At 45.2% G+C, this 13744-nt stretch overlaps 1 protein-coding gene across 6 annotated transcripts in view; it reads left to right on the forward strand.

Moving 5' to 3' along the window:
• NINL (ninein like) overlaps positions 1-13744 on the forward strand; it is a 1017292-nt gene that overhangs the window by 451327 nt on the left and 552221 nt on the right. For all 6 annotated transcript variants that reach the window (XM_069607820.1, XM_069607817.1, XM_069607819.1 and 3 more), the window contains one exon: positions 9948-10100. In XM_069607820.1, coding sequence (XP_069463921.1) covers positions 9948-10100 — 153 coding nt within the window. The remainder of the gene's footprint in view (positions 1-9947; positions 10101-13744) is intronic.

Raw genomic sequence — 13744 nt, forward strand, 5'->3', positions numbered from 1 at the left:
ATACGGACAGCGTCCCAAGAACACCCCCATTTTGTTTATTTGCGAACAATTCAGGACACCCCAAGTGTTCTTAGAACACAGTCAACTTGCCACAGAACAATACGGACAGCGTCCCCAGAAAACCCCCATTTTGTTTATTTGCGAACATTTCAGGACACCGCGAGTGTTCTTAGAACAGTTTCAGCTTGCTTGCGAACAAAACGGACACATATTGAGTCCTCAGAACACCCCCATTCAGTTCATTTAGGACATTTCAGAACACCCGTGATGTCCGCAGACAAATCGAACACAAAAAGAACGTCTACCACATAAAAAAGCACAACATTTAACCTCTCTCATACCCTCCCATCCTCCCCAAACACTTCTACCCACCAACACACTCTACTAAATACACATTTTGAACAAACTTTCACCGCGCTGTCCGCGGATGTCCGCGAAGCCAAGATGGCGGGCGCTACTGAAAATCTGACGCGCTTCACGCTTAACACCGTCCAATCAGCGAACACGCCATATGTCCGCGGACATGACGTAAGCCACTCGGCCAATCAGGACACTGTCCGCTGAGCGAACAGTGAAGTGTGTCCGCGGACCGAACACAGATATCACTAATTTTTTTGACCTACTTTTTGGTAATTTTAAAAGAAACTACTGGACGGATTTTCACCAAATTTGCAAAAGCACGCTTTCGGGACCAAGCCGCTGCTCCTGGTCCAAATTTGGTGAAAATCCGTCCAGCGGTTTGGGCTGTAGGCACAAGCAAAAAATGTTTTCCCATTCAGTCTATGGGAAAAAAAGAAATTTTGGGACCCCCCTATAACTTCCCCCCTTGGACGAATCCTCACCAAACTTTGCAAAAAAATTCAGAGTGGGCCATATACTTTTTTTGCAAAGTATGGTGTGGATATATATTTCTGATGTTTGTTAATCTGCTTAGAATCACATGCTGTGCATAGGTCCGACATCCAGTGGTCACTGCGGAGTATTGCATTTTGTTTTTCGTAGTCGAAAAGGGGACGTCGACAAGGCGTGTCTGTAACACTATCCCTATAGTGACGTGCGTTGTACCCACAATCCCTCACGCGTCGAGGTCCCTCTGTTTGTATTTTTCTGCCCTGAGGGAGCCTTTTAGCCGTGAGTGAGTACAGAAAAGAGAGAAATATCTATAAAAGGATGTCTATGTTCCTTCCATCCGAGCGGGGAGGAAGGGTGGGCGCATGTGAATCTAAGCAGATACAAAAATCAGAAATGCTTTTACGGTAAGTAATGCATTGTCTTCTGATGTTTGTTAATCTGCTTAGAATCACATGCTGTGCATAGACTAGCGAGCAGTACCCGGAGTTGGCGGTGGGTTATGAGAAGGAACAGTAGAAAAAAGATGTCTTAATACTGCCTGCCCAACCTGGGAATCAGATCTAGAGTGTGCATCTAGACAGTAGTGTTTTGTAAATGTGTGCACAGAACTCCAGGTTGCCGCTTTGCAGATGGACTCAAGGGGAACATTTGCAATGAATGCTATGGAAGCCCCCGTGCCTCGAGTGGAATGTGCTCTTGGCTTGAAGGGTAGTTCTCTCTTAGCAAGAGTGTAACAGAGAGTGATGCATTGAACAATCCATCTAGATATAGTGGATTTTGAGACCGCATCTCCTTCTCTTCCTGCTGCCACCGAGACAAAGAACTGATTAGTCTTTCTCAGTGGTCTGGTTCTTTCCATGTAGAACATGACAGCTCTGCGTACATCTAGTGTATGCAGACTTTTTTCTCCCGAGCTGGAAGGGTTTTGAAAGAACGTTGGTAGTTCTATAGTTTGGTTTACATGAAATTTCGAGATGAATTTAGGTGCAAACCTTGGGTGTGTGCGTAGAACCACCTTATCTTTGTGAACTGTTACGAAGGGGTCTAGTACAGAAAGAGCCTGTAGTTCACTTACTCTCCTAATGGAGGTGATAGCTATTAGGAAAGCAGTCTTAAGGGTGATATCTTTAAGAGTTGCCTTGTGCATGGGTTCGAAGGGAGGGCCCATGAGTCTGGAAAGTACCACATTTAAGTCCCATCCGGGAGCTGGGTTAGCTATCGGAGGGTGTATCCTCTTTACCCCCTCCATGAAGGCTTTGATAACTGGTATCTTCCACCACGACACTTTAAGATGGGAAGTGGTGTATGCAGAAAGTGCCGCTAGGTGGACTTTAATGGAATTGGACACTAAACCTGAATCCAGTAAATGGGTCAAGTATAGAATAATGTCAGTAGGAGAGCAGTCAACTGGGTTGATGCTAGTACCTCTACACCAGATAACGAATCTTTTCCATTTGCTAGAATAGCAGTGTCGAGTATTAGGTTTTCTGGCTTCCCTGAGGATGTCCATACATCTCTGTGGGAGTTGTAAATGTCCAAATTCTATGATCTCAGGAGCCAGGCTGCTAAGTTCATGGTCTGAGGGCATGGATGCAGTGTTCTGCCCTTGTCTTGTGACAGCATGTTGTACGGGCAGGGAAGTTTCACTGGGGGAGATAGGGACATCTCCATCAAGTGAGCGAACCATGGCTGCCGGGCCCACATTGGGGCCACTAGTATCATGGTAACCTGCTCCTGGTGCATCTTGTGCACCACTTTGTTGAGGAGGGGAGTCGGGGGAAAGGCGTAAACAAATTTCCCTGACCATAGAATCGACAGACCGTTCCCCTTGGACTGGTTCTGGGGGTACCTGGAGGCGTAACTTTGGCATTGTGAGTTTTCCAGAGTTGCGAACAGGTCTATTTCCGGGAATCCCCATTGAGTGAAGACGTCTAAGACGATGTCTTTGTGTAATTGCCATTCGTACTCTCCGGGCAGGGGGAAGTCTCTGCTGAGTTTGTCTGCTAGAAGATTGAGTTCCCCTGGTACATGTTGTGACAGTAGGAACATGTTGTGTCTGAGAGCCCACTTCCATATATTCTGGGACAGTTTGGACAGTCCTGGAGAGTGAGTGCCTCCTTGCTTGTTGAGGTAGTACATGGCTGTGGTGCTGTCTGTGAGGACCATCACTGTCTTTCCTTGTAGCTGTTTCTGAAAGGCTTTCAGTGCTTTGAACACCGCTAGTAGTTCCAGCAGGTTTATATGCTTGGATGCTAAGCTCGGAGTCCAAACTCCGTGGGCCGTCTGATGGGATAGGTGAGCCCCCCATCCTGTAAGGGATGCGTCTGTGGTTAGAGTGGCTTCCACTGCGGGTGTGACAAAAGTTTTCCCTAATAACAGGTTTTCTTTTGTCCACCACCGTAGCGAGAGAACCAAGGCCTGCGAGACCACAACTAGATCGTCCCATTGTCCGCTGGCCTGACACCGCTGTAATGCATTGTCATATGTGTGTGTGTGAAAATTTGTTTGTGGTGAAGCATTGTTCTTTATACAATGCCACACCGTTTCACCAATCTGCACCAAATTTTGCATAGTTACCTGTTAAGACCCTCTAGACATTACTGGCTACATGACATTTGGTCACCCTACCCCTTTCCTTGGATTTCAGCACCTTCACACATGAGACGGTTGCCTGAAATTGTCGAAACATCAGTGTGGTCGTAGAAGGACCGGTCCCAGCACAAGGAACAAATCACAAGCTCCAGGCTACAATCTGATTCAGAATATGCTTCCTGGCACAGTTACTGAGTACAACTCAATCGATACAGTGGTGGATTCCGACGAAGCCGTGAACTATCCAACAGAATTCCAGAACAAACTCACAATCTTGACCCACCTAGGTTGTGCAATGGCACAAAGCTATGCGTTTAAAAAATTGCTGCCCAACGTAATTGAAGCGACAGTGTACACCGGGAAGGGAAACAAAAAATGTTTGTTTATAAACTAGCCTTACAATGAACATGTACTTTAGTGATATTGAACTTTAGGCCCATAGTTGTTGGCACCGTCGGCATCATGTCACCCATTAAGCTGCTCAGGAATCTCCATCATGTTTTCACATACAGTTATACATTTCAGAATTACTTTTTAAGAGGAATATTGTGTTGTGTAGTCTTGATGAGAAAACATTTTTTAAATGAGAAATAATCAAAAAATGTAGTGAGTTTTCTTTTCACCTTTCTTATGGAACCTTTCTGAAAAGTGTAAAGCTAATTTAGGGTATTTCTAACAAATAGTACCTATAAGAAACAAAAATCCCAGGCAACGCCAGGTATATCCGCCAGTAATTGATACAATCCGAAGCACTACACTATATTGGGAGCATCCTCGGCAGCAGCTCTTTAGTTATTCATGCAGCTCAAGATGAGTCTTTGCATGAGAACGTATTCCTTCCCTTCTCCATCGGCATCACATATACTCATATGACACAAGGACTAATCATGCCAAGAGTAGATCCAAGCATAAATTGACCCTCAAACATTTATCTCTTTCATTTCACTAGCGAAGTATTCAATTTCTAGATACTGCAATAATGTGCTTTCTCCAAAATTCTGTCTGTCCAATTGCTCCTCTAAAATTACTAAATTACACTAGTAAACTGTTTCTGGATCATCTCACATTATCAAAGCAATCCTGCCTAAAGTTTGACATAAACGAGTCTCCAAAGCTACCCAAGTTAGACCCGAGTTTAAACAGACCAAAGAATGTAGCCATGCAGCAATCTTTGAGGAGGGTTGCAAAGGGATGTGCAGCAGCAGAAAAGGCAAAGTTCCATAGGATTTGTTAATTACTTTCAAGTAGGATGCTTTGGTGGAATACAAATTATTAGGGACCTTGGAAAGGACTCCCTATAGGCACACAAGCATTAGGCCTGGGTGATTGGTATGGATGAACACCCAGACACTGGATACGGCACTCCGGTAACACAGAAGCGACAATTTGGCTTGACACAAGTACTACCCTGAGCCCACAGTACCTGAGGAGGATTGAAAAAGATACAGTGGGGTTCTTTCGTGGACCCGGTCTCCTGTTCCTTGGTGGGGACGAAAGATGGGACCTCCCCCTCCCAGGATGGCAGAAGGGCCAAGAAAGAACAAATGGTGAAAAAAGAAAGGAGCCACCATGTTGAAACATAGGCGACCCTCTTGTGCATAACCACAGCTGTAAAGACTTGGAAAATTGCACAAAAGTCACACATGTCCACTGCCACCAGCCATAACTATAGGGTTGTAACTGTAACTACAAGGTTACAGTAGCAGAGAGAAAGGGAATACTAGGTAACCCCTCACCACTCCACATAGGGTGGAGTGTGCTGATCTCTCAAAAAGGAAAAGCTAAGAAGGATAAAACGTATCCCTCTAACCTGAAGAACAGTAGTTCTTAAGGAAAATAAAAAATGCAAATGGGAGTGCCCAATGGCCACCCAGCAGCACTGCACATGGGGGGGGGGGGGGCTGCGTGCTGCACAAGTGAAACGTCTTCCTTTTAAAGGTATGGAGGAAAGCAAGACAAAACTCCATAGCATAAAGTAAAACATACAGAACAGGGTTCCCATGATTAGAGCAGAAAGGAATGAATGAGGGAAAAAGACTCTCCTCATTCAGGAGAACAAGAAAAAGATCCAGAAGTCCAGCAAAAAGAGTGCTGGGGTCTCACTAGGAGAAGGGATTAAGCATAAAATGGATTCATCTCCCTAACAAATGCCATTATTCTTCCGTCCCTACAGTGGTGGTATATGTGCCTTCGTAGTCTTCTGTCCTGGAATGTCCTCCATTTTGCTAGTTTTTATAGCACTTCCAGGAGATTGATTGGTTGTCTTCAGGGTGTGGCCTCCCCTCAGTTCTGCCTCTCCTTCCTACCCAGGTGGTTCTAGCCTGGATCTCTACTTCCTGATTTTATCTGGTCAGTTGCACCCCTGGCTACCTTTGGTGGCTTGACTTGATTCAGGTCTCACCCCCTAGCCTTTGTCGTTTCCTGGTTTTGTGGCAAGTTCTGCCCCTTCTTTTAGGGTGGGGCAAGTCCTATCCTGCTGGACACTAGGTGCTCCTAATTCAGGTGAGTGTTTTGGAGGTTTGTTGAAAAGGAAAGCTGGGTTTTGGCTTACCTTTCCGGGATGGAAGTTTTGTGCCTGTGACTCTCCTTCTGGAGGCCCTGTGACGGGTCCTGCCATGCGCGGCCCATGCTCCGAGTCTTCACTCCCTCTGTGGTGCTTGCTCTTCCCGATACTGTTGATACGGCTTCGGTTTCGCATGTTTTCGTCTTCCCAGGCCTTGAGCGTCCGTGAGGTGGCTTGCTCTCCTCCCATCCCTGTGGTTTCTTAGCTCGGGTCCTCACAGGCTTTCTCAAACTCATTGGTTTAATATTCCAGAAAGTGCTTTTGCCATTTAGTCTGACCGGTTCAAACTCTGGTCAGCAGTGCCAGTGGCCCAGACCGTCCTACCTACCTGCTGCATCAGCTCCTTGTCTGTTTGATCCTGGGTGTTTTGTAGCCCAGCACTGCAAGCTCAATTAAATGTGCAGCGTCCACTCGCCTCTAGCATGCGGATTGGCTTCATTTCACTAGTACAAATCCTTCAAATACCATTACATTTTGTAAGAATACCTGTAATTGCACTGCCTAGAAGCCACAGGATTCCAGGACAAAGTGCTAAATAAGAACACAAATTGTCTTCACTTAGAATGTTACTTTTTTATTCTAGTAAACTACATGTCAATCCCTTGCAGAAACACAAACTCACAGGACCATCTATAATAAATGCAATATTGTGGCTCTTTTCACAGGATGATAGTCCCCTAAGGGAAGAAATATAGGCAAGAATGTAATTGAAGCCTTGTACATTCCCTGATTTTGATTGTACCCTTCCTGGTTACCCAACCTTTCTTGTGCACTTTCCATCATGTCCCATGGGGTCTATACAGCCCTTTATTGCTCCAGGGACTCCCTTAGTCTTGCAAAAGTGTTGGTTCGTGGAAGACCCACATTCAGGGTTTTGATATTGCACATTTCTTGACTTTGTTCTGCCTAATCTCCTTCATTTGTACTGGCACTGTAGTTTGGTAATTTTGATGGGTCTGGTGTCCATTCGCTGAACCCGCAGGCTCAACCTATATGCATAGTCTTTGCATTGGGAATATATGTTTTCACAGTACATCAGTATTAAACTGGCTATTCGCTTGATGTTTCATCCCAGGCATGGGATGGGACCGGCCTATAGGGAATTGGCACAGTGCCCAAAGGTGACCTAGTCCAACGGGCCAGTGTGTGTGGGCCATTTTGATTTCTTTGTGCACTGTGCCACTGGTAATATGGCTAGTGGTATTGGCCAATTGTGCGATACGATGCACTAGTTGCCAAACACGTTCCACATAAAGCACCCTGGGAATTACTCAACAGTTTATTTTGAAAAGTCACCAACTGTGACTGTGATTCACCGACCTGGGCACTTTTGTTTTTGAAGGACAGGCCAATTTTCTGGTCCCAGTCCTACCCTGAGGTGACGAGCATATTTATTATAATAGTTCGATTCAAACTGTGTTTAACTTGATGTTTTTCTTCCTGCCTTTTTCAGGATCAACATCCTTGTCAATGGTGGCTTCAAATTTGAGTCCAGATTAGCTACTTGAGCAAGCCGGTGACCTTGTCAGGGCTTGGGCCCTCATCAGTTACACTATAAAGACGTCCATAGCCACCCCTGAATAGAGCATTGCAATTTTAAAAACTAACTCCACACCAGGGTGTACGCTTTCCCTTCAATTGTATCCCGGGCCCACACTCCTAAATGGGTAAAATCTGAGACTAGGCCTTCACTCCTCAACTATAGCTAATACCTTGGAGCGCTTCCCCCACATTAGTTCTGGTTCCCTAATCCTCTCAGTATGCCTTCCCTTTCGAGCAAAACATGAGAATTGCAATCTGTAGTATCCTGAAGATGCTATTCTATTATGCACATATATAAGTGTATATCAAAGGTGGGGGTAACCCCACACCAGGTTGACAGTTCACCTATAGTAACATCAGATCGAACTGCTTGGCTTCCACCAACCTATAAGAGACCCTGAGCTGCCCATTCATTCAGGCACTTATCTTACATAAAGCTCACACAATGCTTCCTACAGAGAGGCCGTGGCTTGGCAGACTTCAAATTTGACCCAGAAGTGGTAGTGAAGGTGGTAAGGAGGGAATTGAAAGTGTACTATCAAAGGGAGAAAGGAACACTCCAGAGGAGATAAAGCCCTGAGGTAGAGGAGAATTTGAGCTGGCCACAGTGGGAGGAAAGCAAGGACGCCTAGGACCCAGTGAACAGTGGACTGGACATTGTGCCAAGAGGGGAGGTTCTGTGGGAGAAATAGGGAGCCCGATCCCATCTAGGAGAACCACCATCCTGACCTTTGTTTTGATGTTTGGACAGATCCCATTTACATATAAGTTAACCCTTCCTGCAACCAGTCCCAAAATTGAAACATAATGTATTGTCTTGACATACTTCTTGTTCCCAGGAAAACCCTGCGACAAAGGATCAATGAGATCACCTTATTTCCTGCATAGGCCATATTCTCCATTCCCATCTGTTTTGCTTTTCAGACACATGTAATAACCTTACATTTACTCCTACTATCACACGCACTAAAAGTTCTTGGACTCGGAAAGGCAATAATGTACACTTGAACCATTAGTTGGAAAATAATTGGCTCTTTACAGGCCCTTTATTCACACTCCATAAACACACATATAACTAGACAATAAATGCAACTGATTACACATGAATACATGAACAAGAACGAACATAACCAGTATTCATCACCGATAGGGCAGTTGTAGGACAAAGCTTCATCTCAGCCACAACAACACTGCCCAGTTCCAAGGCAGGTAAGGCAGAGAGATCACGCATCAACTAACTGGGTCTGGAGCGGAGTGTCCTCCCTCTCAGCGAGACTTCAACACCCGGGATTCCAATTATCTGTCTCCTTATTGGGACCTTTTCCTCTTAAGGGGTACAAATACAAACTGCCTCCGGCTGAAGGACAGACAGCAAGCATGGGAGGCAAGAGTGGAAAAATCCAGACTGTGGAAAAACCCAGCTTGTCTTCCGCGCTCTGGCTCCTAGTACCCCTTATCAATGCACCTGCACATCTCTGACTCCCCTCTCAGCTCGTCCTTGACCGAACAATACACAAACTATTCTACACAGCGAACTCATGTACTTCGCGCTAAAATATTGCCACCGCTGCAGAAATCTTGTCCGCCTCTTAATTGAGCTTGCAGAAATGTAGATTTTCATTGCGGTTTGTGAGTGAATGTCCAAAATAGCCGCGCACCGGTGCCACATTATTTAGCTTATTTTCTTCACCTGGAGAGCTGTCCGCCTGATGGTATCCTGACTTGCCAGGTTCTTAGAACAATGGTCTGGCTTTTGCCTCCACAGTGCAGTACATGCTATTGCATACTTACATTTTTAGGATGTTCCTAATGGTGAATGTGCAGGGAGCTTTCCATGTGCTGGAATGCGCTGCTGAAATTACTGGATATTTTCAACCATTGTGTAGCTAAATTGAGTTAATCTTCATTATAATGCTGTACGAATCACATAGTTTGTGGCACGTCTTTTGAAAACCCAGTTTCAGACAATCAATCTTAAGCTTCCTTGGACTTTCCCAACTATATGAACAGAGTCACTGCTACGTTGGTTCTGAACCATCAATTTGGTGTCTGGCTTATTTCTGTCACTGTTGGAATGGGCATACCCATCTCAAACAAGCATCATATTTCTCATTGTACTGTGCTATGTTTGGGTACAGTCATCCTGGCTTCGAGATCCCTAAGTGTTCTGCTGGTGTTCACTTTTGCTTTGTTTTCTCGAATCTCAACACTGCTGTTCACTTGATTGGGTTCTATTGGACTTTCCTTATTGGCGGGCTTGATTGTGGTTTTCACAATGTATGGAGTGAGCGCATCATGCTTTCCTTTGTTGTTGTATTTATTGAAGAATAGGATGTTGCTTGTGATTACACGGTTGCCTTATTTTTGTAATCTTGCTTTTTTTTGTTTCATACCACAGGAAGTTGAAGATCTCTTTCACAAGTTGGATCAGGATGGAGATGGAAGAGTAAGCTTTAAAGAATTTCAGCTGGGCTTGTTCAGCCATGGCCCTACCTCTCTGCCCATAACCTCCACACCTTTCAGACAGAAAAGGCAGTGGTCCCTTCATCAGGTGAGCAAAGCCAACTGTTTTCATAGCTCTTTGAGAGTTGACCGTTGGTGCACTTTTCCATGTCAAAACTTCTGCATCTACAATGCTCAGCTTCCATCAGTGGTTTCTAGTTTATAATTCAACAGTTCCCGCAATTAGATATTGTTCAGTTCACTAGTCTGTATTACATGATGTGCAGTATTTTCATTGCAGCTGATAATGTGCTTCTGCTGCCATTTCTGACCTGCATTTGAATATTCTGCCCTTCCGTTAAATTTGTCCCGTCGGAGACCAAAGTACAATAACTATGAAGTCCTATATGTGACGATGTAATTTTGTGTGATACCAATATAGTTTTGTCTACCCACATAGCTCCCACCCTCTCGTCGCGATATATGTGTGTCAACCTCCGGAACCTCGGTAGGTTTATCAATGATGTTAACTACCTCCTTGGCTTCCTCCTCACCTGAGTCTTCTGACGAAGTGTCGTGGCGGAATACCTTTTTTCCAGTCTTCTTTTTTGAGAAGAGGTATGGTCGTCCGCGGTGGGAAGCCACCCTGATTCCCTGCCAAGCAGGGAAGCAAGAGGCTTCCTTCCCGCAGGGACCGGGTAAAGAGGGAAAAAAAGCGGATGCTTGAAAAAAAACCCTCGGAGAACAAAGTCACGATCCTGTAGCTTTTAGTGAGCGAAGTGCAGCAATTCAATAGACCCGATGTAAGAAACAGAATGGCTGGATCGAGGGTCTTGAGCAGGCGATGGAAAACGAAGCAGGTCCTTGGAAGAATCCAGTAGTGAAAAATGAAGGAGAAGGACAAGGGGCACAGAGAAAACCAGATAGTGGCGGAGCGCCAGGGAAGGGAAAGAAACAAAGAAGGCGAACGGCGAAGTGACGCCGACTGGAGATCAAAGGGTAGCAAAGTTGGAACGAGGAAAAACACAACGGAGCAAGCAACTCGGAAAGAAACAAAGTTGCAACGCACCGAACCCGGAAGTGGGCGGTGCTTAAATAGTGAAGCCGGGAAAATGAAAAGGAAAGATTAGAGCGGCAACCTGGGAAAGGAACAGGGAAAAGCAATGGATGACCTAATGGCGCCGCCAACGCCAGGCGTTCCATAGCCTCCACCGGCGACTAGACGCCGGCGGCATGACAATGTGAGAAAAGCATTTAATAAATTAGCACCAGAAAATATGCCAGATTTGTATTTAGTGAGACCTGTGGCTCGTGCGTATCCCAACACGCATCCTATGTGCTTCACCACCCAGTTCCTTTTATTCTGTTGTGCCATGTGAACAGGAATAATAGAAGTTCTTTTGTTTGCAGGACTGCCTAGTTAAGAGCCCAGACTTCTAAGGTTTCTTTTTTTCCTACATGCAAGTTTGTTGTGATACCCCAAGCCTTGCAGTATCAGTGAAAAGTGGAACACGGTTTGGTCTGAGATGGAGGTTTGCATAAGCCTAGAGTACTAAAATGAAAGATGCTTCCGATAGGTTCTTCAGCCTAGCTATGCATTCTTCACATTGGCCAATACACAAACCAGTGTTAATAGATTTTTCAGAACCACTACTTGTGTAGGCTTCTGGGGAGTCAACCTTAGCGGACCAGCAAAGATTTCATGCGACGGTCTAGACAAACTGTAACTTGTTAACAAGGCTAAGCAGTAAGGTTTAGAGTAAGGAGATCAGGGGTTTAGTGTAAAGTACAATTTAAGAGATGCAATATATTGTAAAGCACTAGATAGTCCACACATGGAAGAACACAAGTACTAGTTATTTAGCAACAGGTATGTATTCAAAGGTACTAGCAGTAAGTTAACCATTATATACCCATAAATAGCCATCCACAGATTGCTGTTCAAAATAGGGCAACATACCAAGCACAGTTTCAATGGAAGGATGTTCCAATACCCTTAAAGAGGTACAGGGGCAGGGAAGATGTAAGATAATACATTGCAGGCCTAGTTGTGGTGTTAGGAAACACAAAGGCACATAATTAATTTGAGCAAATCCAAGCCCCATCCTTAGAAGAGAGTCAAGGTAAGTAAGTAACCCGGTTTTGACTACATAGGAGTAGTTACCCACAGTTCTCCAATAGTTAGCAATGGTTCTTGTTGCGGCAGATGGGGCTAGACCATACAGACTTTTCATATAATACAGCAAGGTTTCCCTAGTTGAAAGGGACCGACACACAGCCCAAGCTCAAATTCGGCCACCAACAGCCAAGCCCAGGTAGCAGCAGGCTAGAAACCCTTTGGAATGAATGGGTAACGCGGGCTTCAAAATAGGTAAGCGTTCTCCCGTTTATAAGCCGATCAAGAGTAACGACTTAGGGCTCTCACTGTCTTTTCTGGTGTTGGCGGTCCAGAATACAGGTACAGATTGGACTTCAGATTGTAACTATGACAATGGGACCAGTGATTTGGCAGTTCTGGTCTCTGTCAATGACCTAATTGAATGGAGCACCACCAAGCTGTACTGGGCTGCAGTTGAAGGGTTACCTCTGCAATGACTCCCATATGTTGGAGGAACCCCAGCATATCTCTGCTGGGACGAGCAATTGAAGTGATTCTGCGCAGGTTCAACAGGCAAAAAGGACCAGGCTTCACAGGACTCAGAATAGCCTCCTTGATTGTGGACAACAGCAGCAGAGGAGCGGCCTCCCAGACCCATGACCAGGATGCAGTGCATGATTCACAGTCCCAGGATACACACGTTTCCAAAAGGATTCCCCACTTTGGATGCTGTCCTCCAGATACAGGACCAGGACGTCCGTGCTCCAGGAGCAAATACTGGAGATGCAGGACTCAGAATGGGTTTGACCCACAAGTTTGGACGCGAGACACAATTGCATATCTCCCATGTCGATTGATGAGAAGTGTATCACCTTGCAGTGAATGGCTTGGGCAATGGTGGTCCCAGCAGCAGTCCTTCAACATCCTTCTGCAGCCTCTTCATCTCGGATCTTTGGCTCTACTAAACAACTGCAGAATGGGTCCAGGGTTCTAATAGCCTAAATTCTGGACTGGGGGAGCTCTAACCCCCAACTATCATTGTAAAGACTGGAGGGGGGTGTCTGTACTTCCGCTCTCTATAGAGGAGAGGCACAGGGGACCCCAGCCAAGATTCTCTATTATTGGTAACGTAGTTGAGCAATCAAGGCCTAGCTCCTCAGGAGGTGATGCAGGCTGGTTCTTAAGTACAGTGTAGTCCCCGAACCCTCATAAAGGAATGTCCACACACTGTATTACTGAAGACACAGTCTTTATATAATTAATATTCAAAGGTATGTACACAATCACAATAACGCACTTTGTACTCGGAAATCAACAATGATAAATAAATGATAAAGTGGTACCACCAATGTTATCGAATCTCATTAAAGTGCATCAACTGTACGGTTAAAATGTCACCCAGATCAATAACGAGGAAACCAGCAATAGAGATAGGAAGGAACGTAAGATGGTTGAAACAATAGGCAGAATGCTGGCCTATACCGATAGACACAGTTCTGTGTGGAGATCCCCCCCACATGGGCAACCTGTAAAATAAAGATATATAGCACAAGCCCAGTCCATATATTGTTCAATAGCCTTATTTCCTCCTATTAAGGTTTTACCCCCCCCAATGTACCTGGTGCAGTAGAGTTCTTTGAAGACGCGTCGAAGGA

The sequence above is a fragment of the Ambystoma mexicanum genome, chromosome 4q (genome assembly GCF_040938575.1).
Source record: "Ambystoma mexicanum isolate Mex_15411 chromosome 4q, UKY_AmexF1_1, whole genome shotgun sequence".
NCBI classification, from domain to species: domain Eukaryota; kingdom Metazoa; phylum Chordata; class Amphibia; order Caudata; family Ambystomatidae; genus Ambystoma; species Ambystoma mexicanum.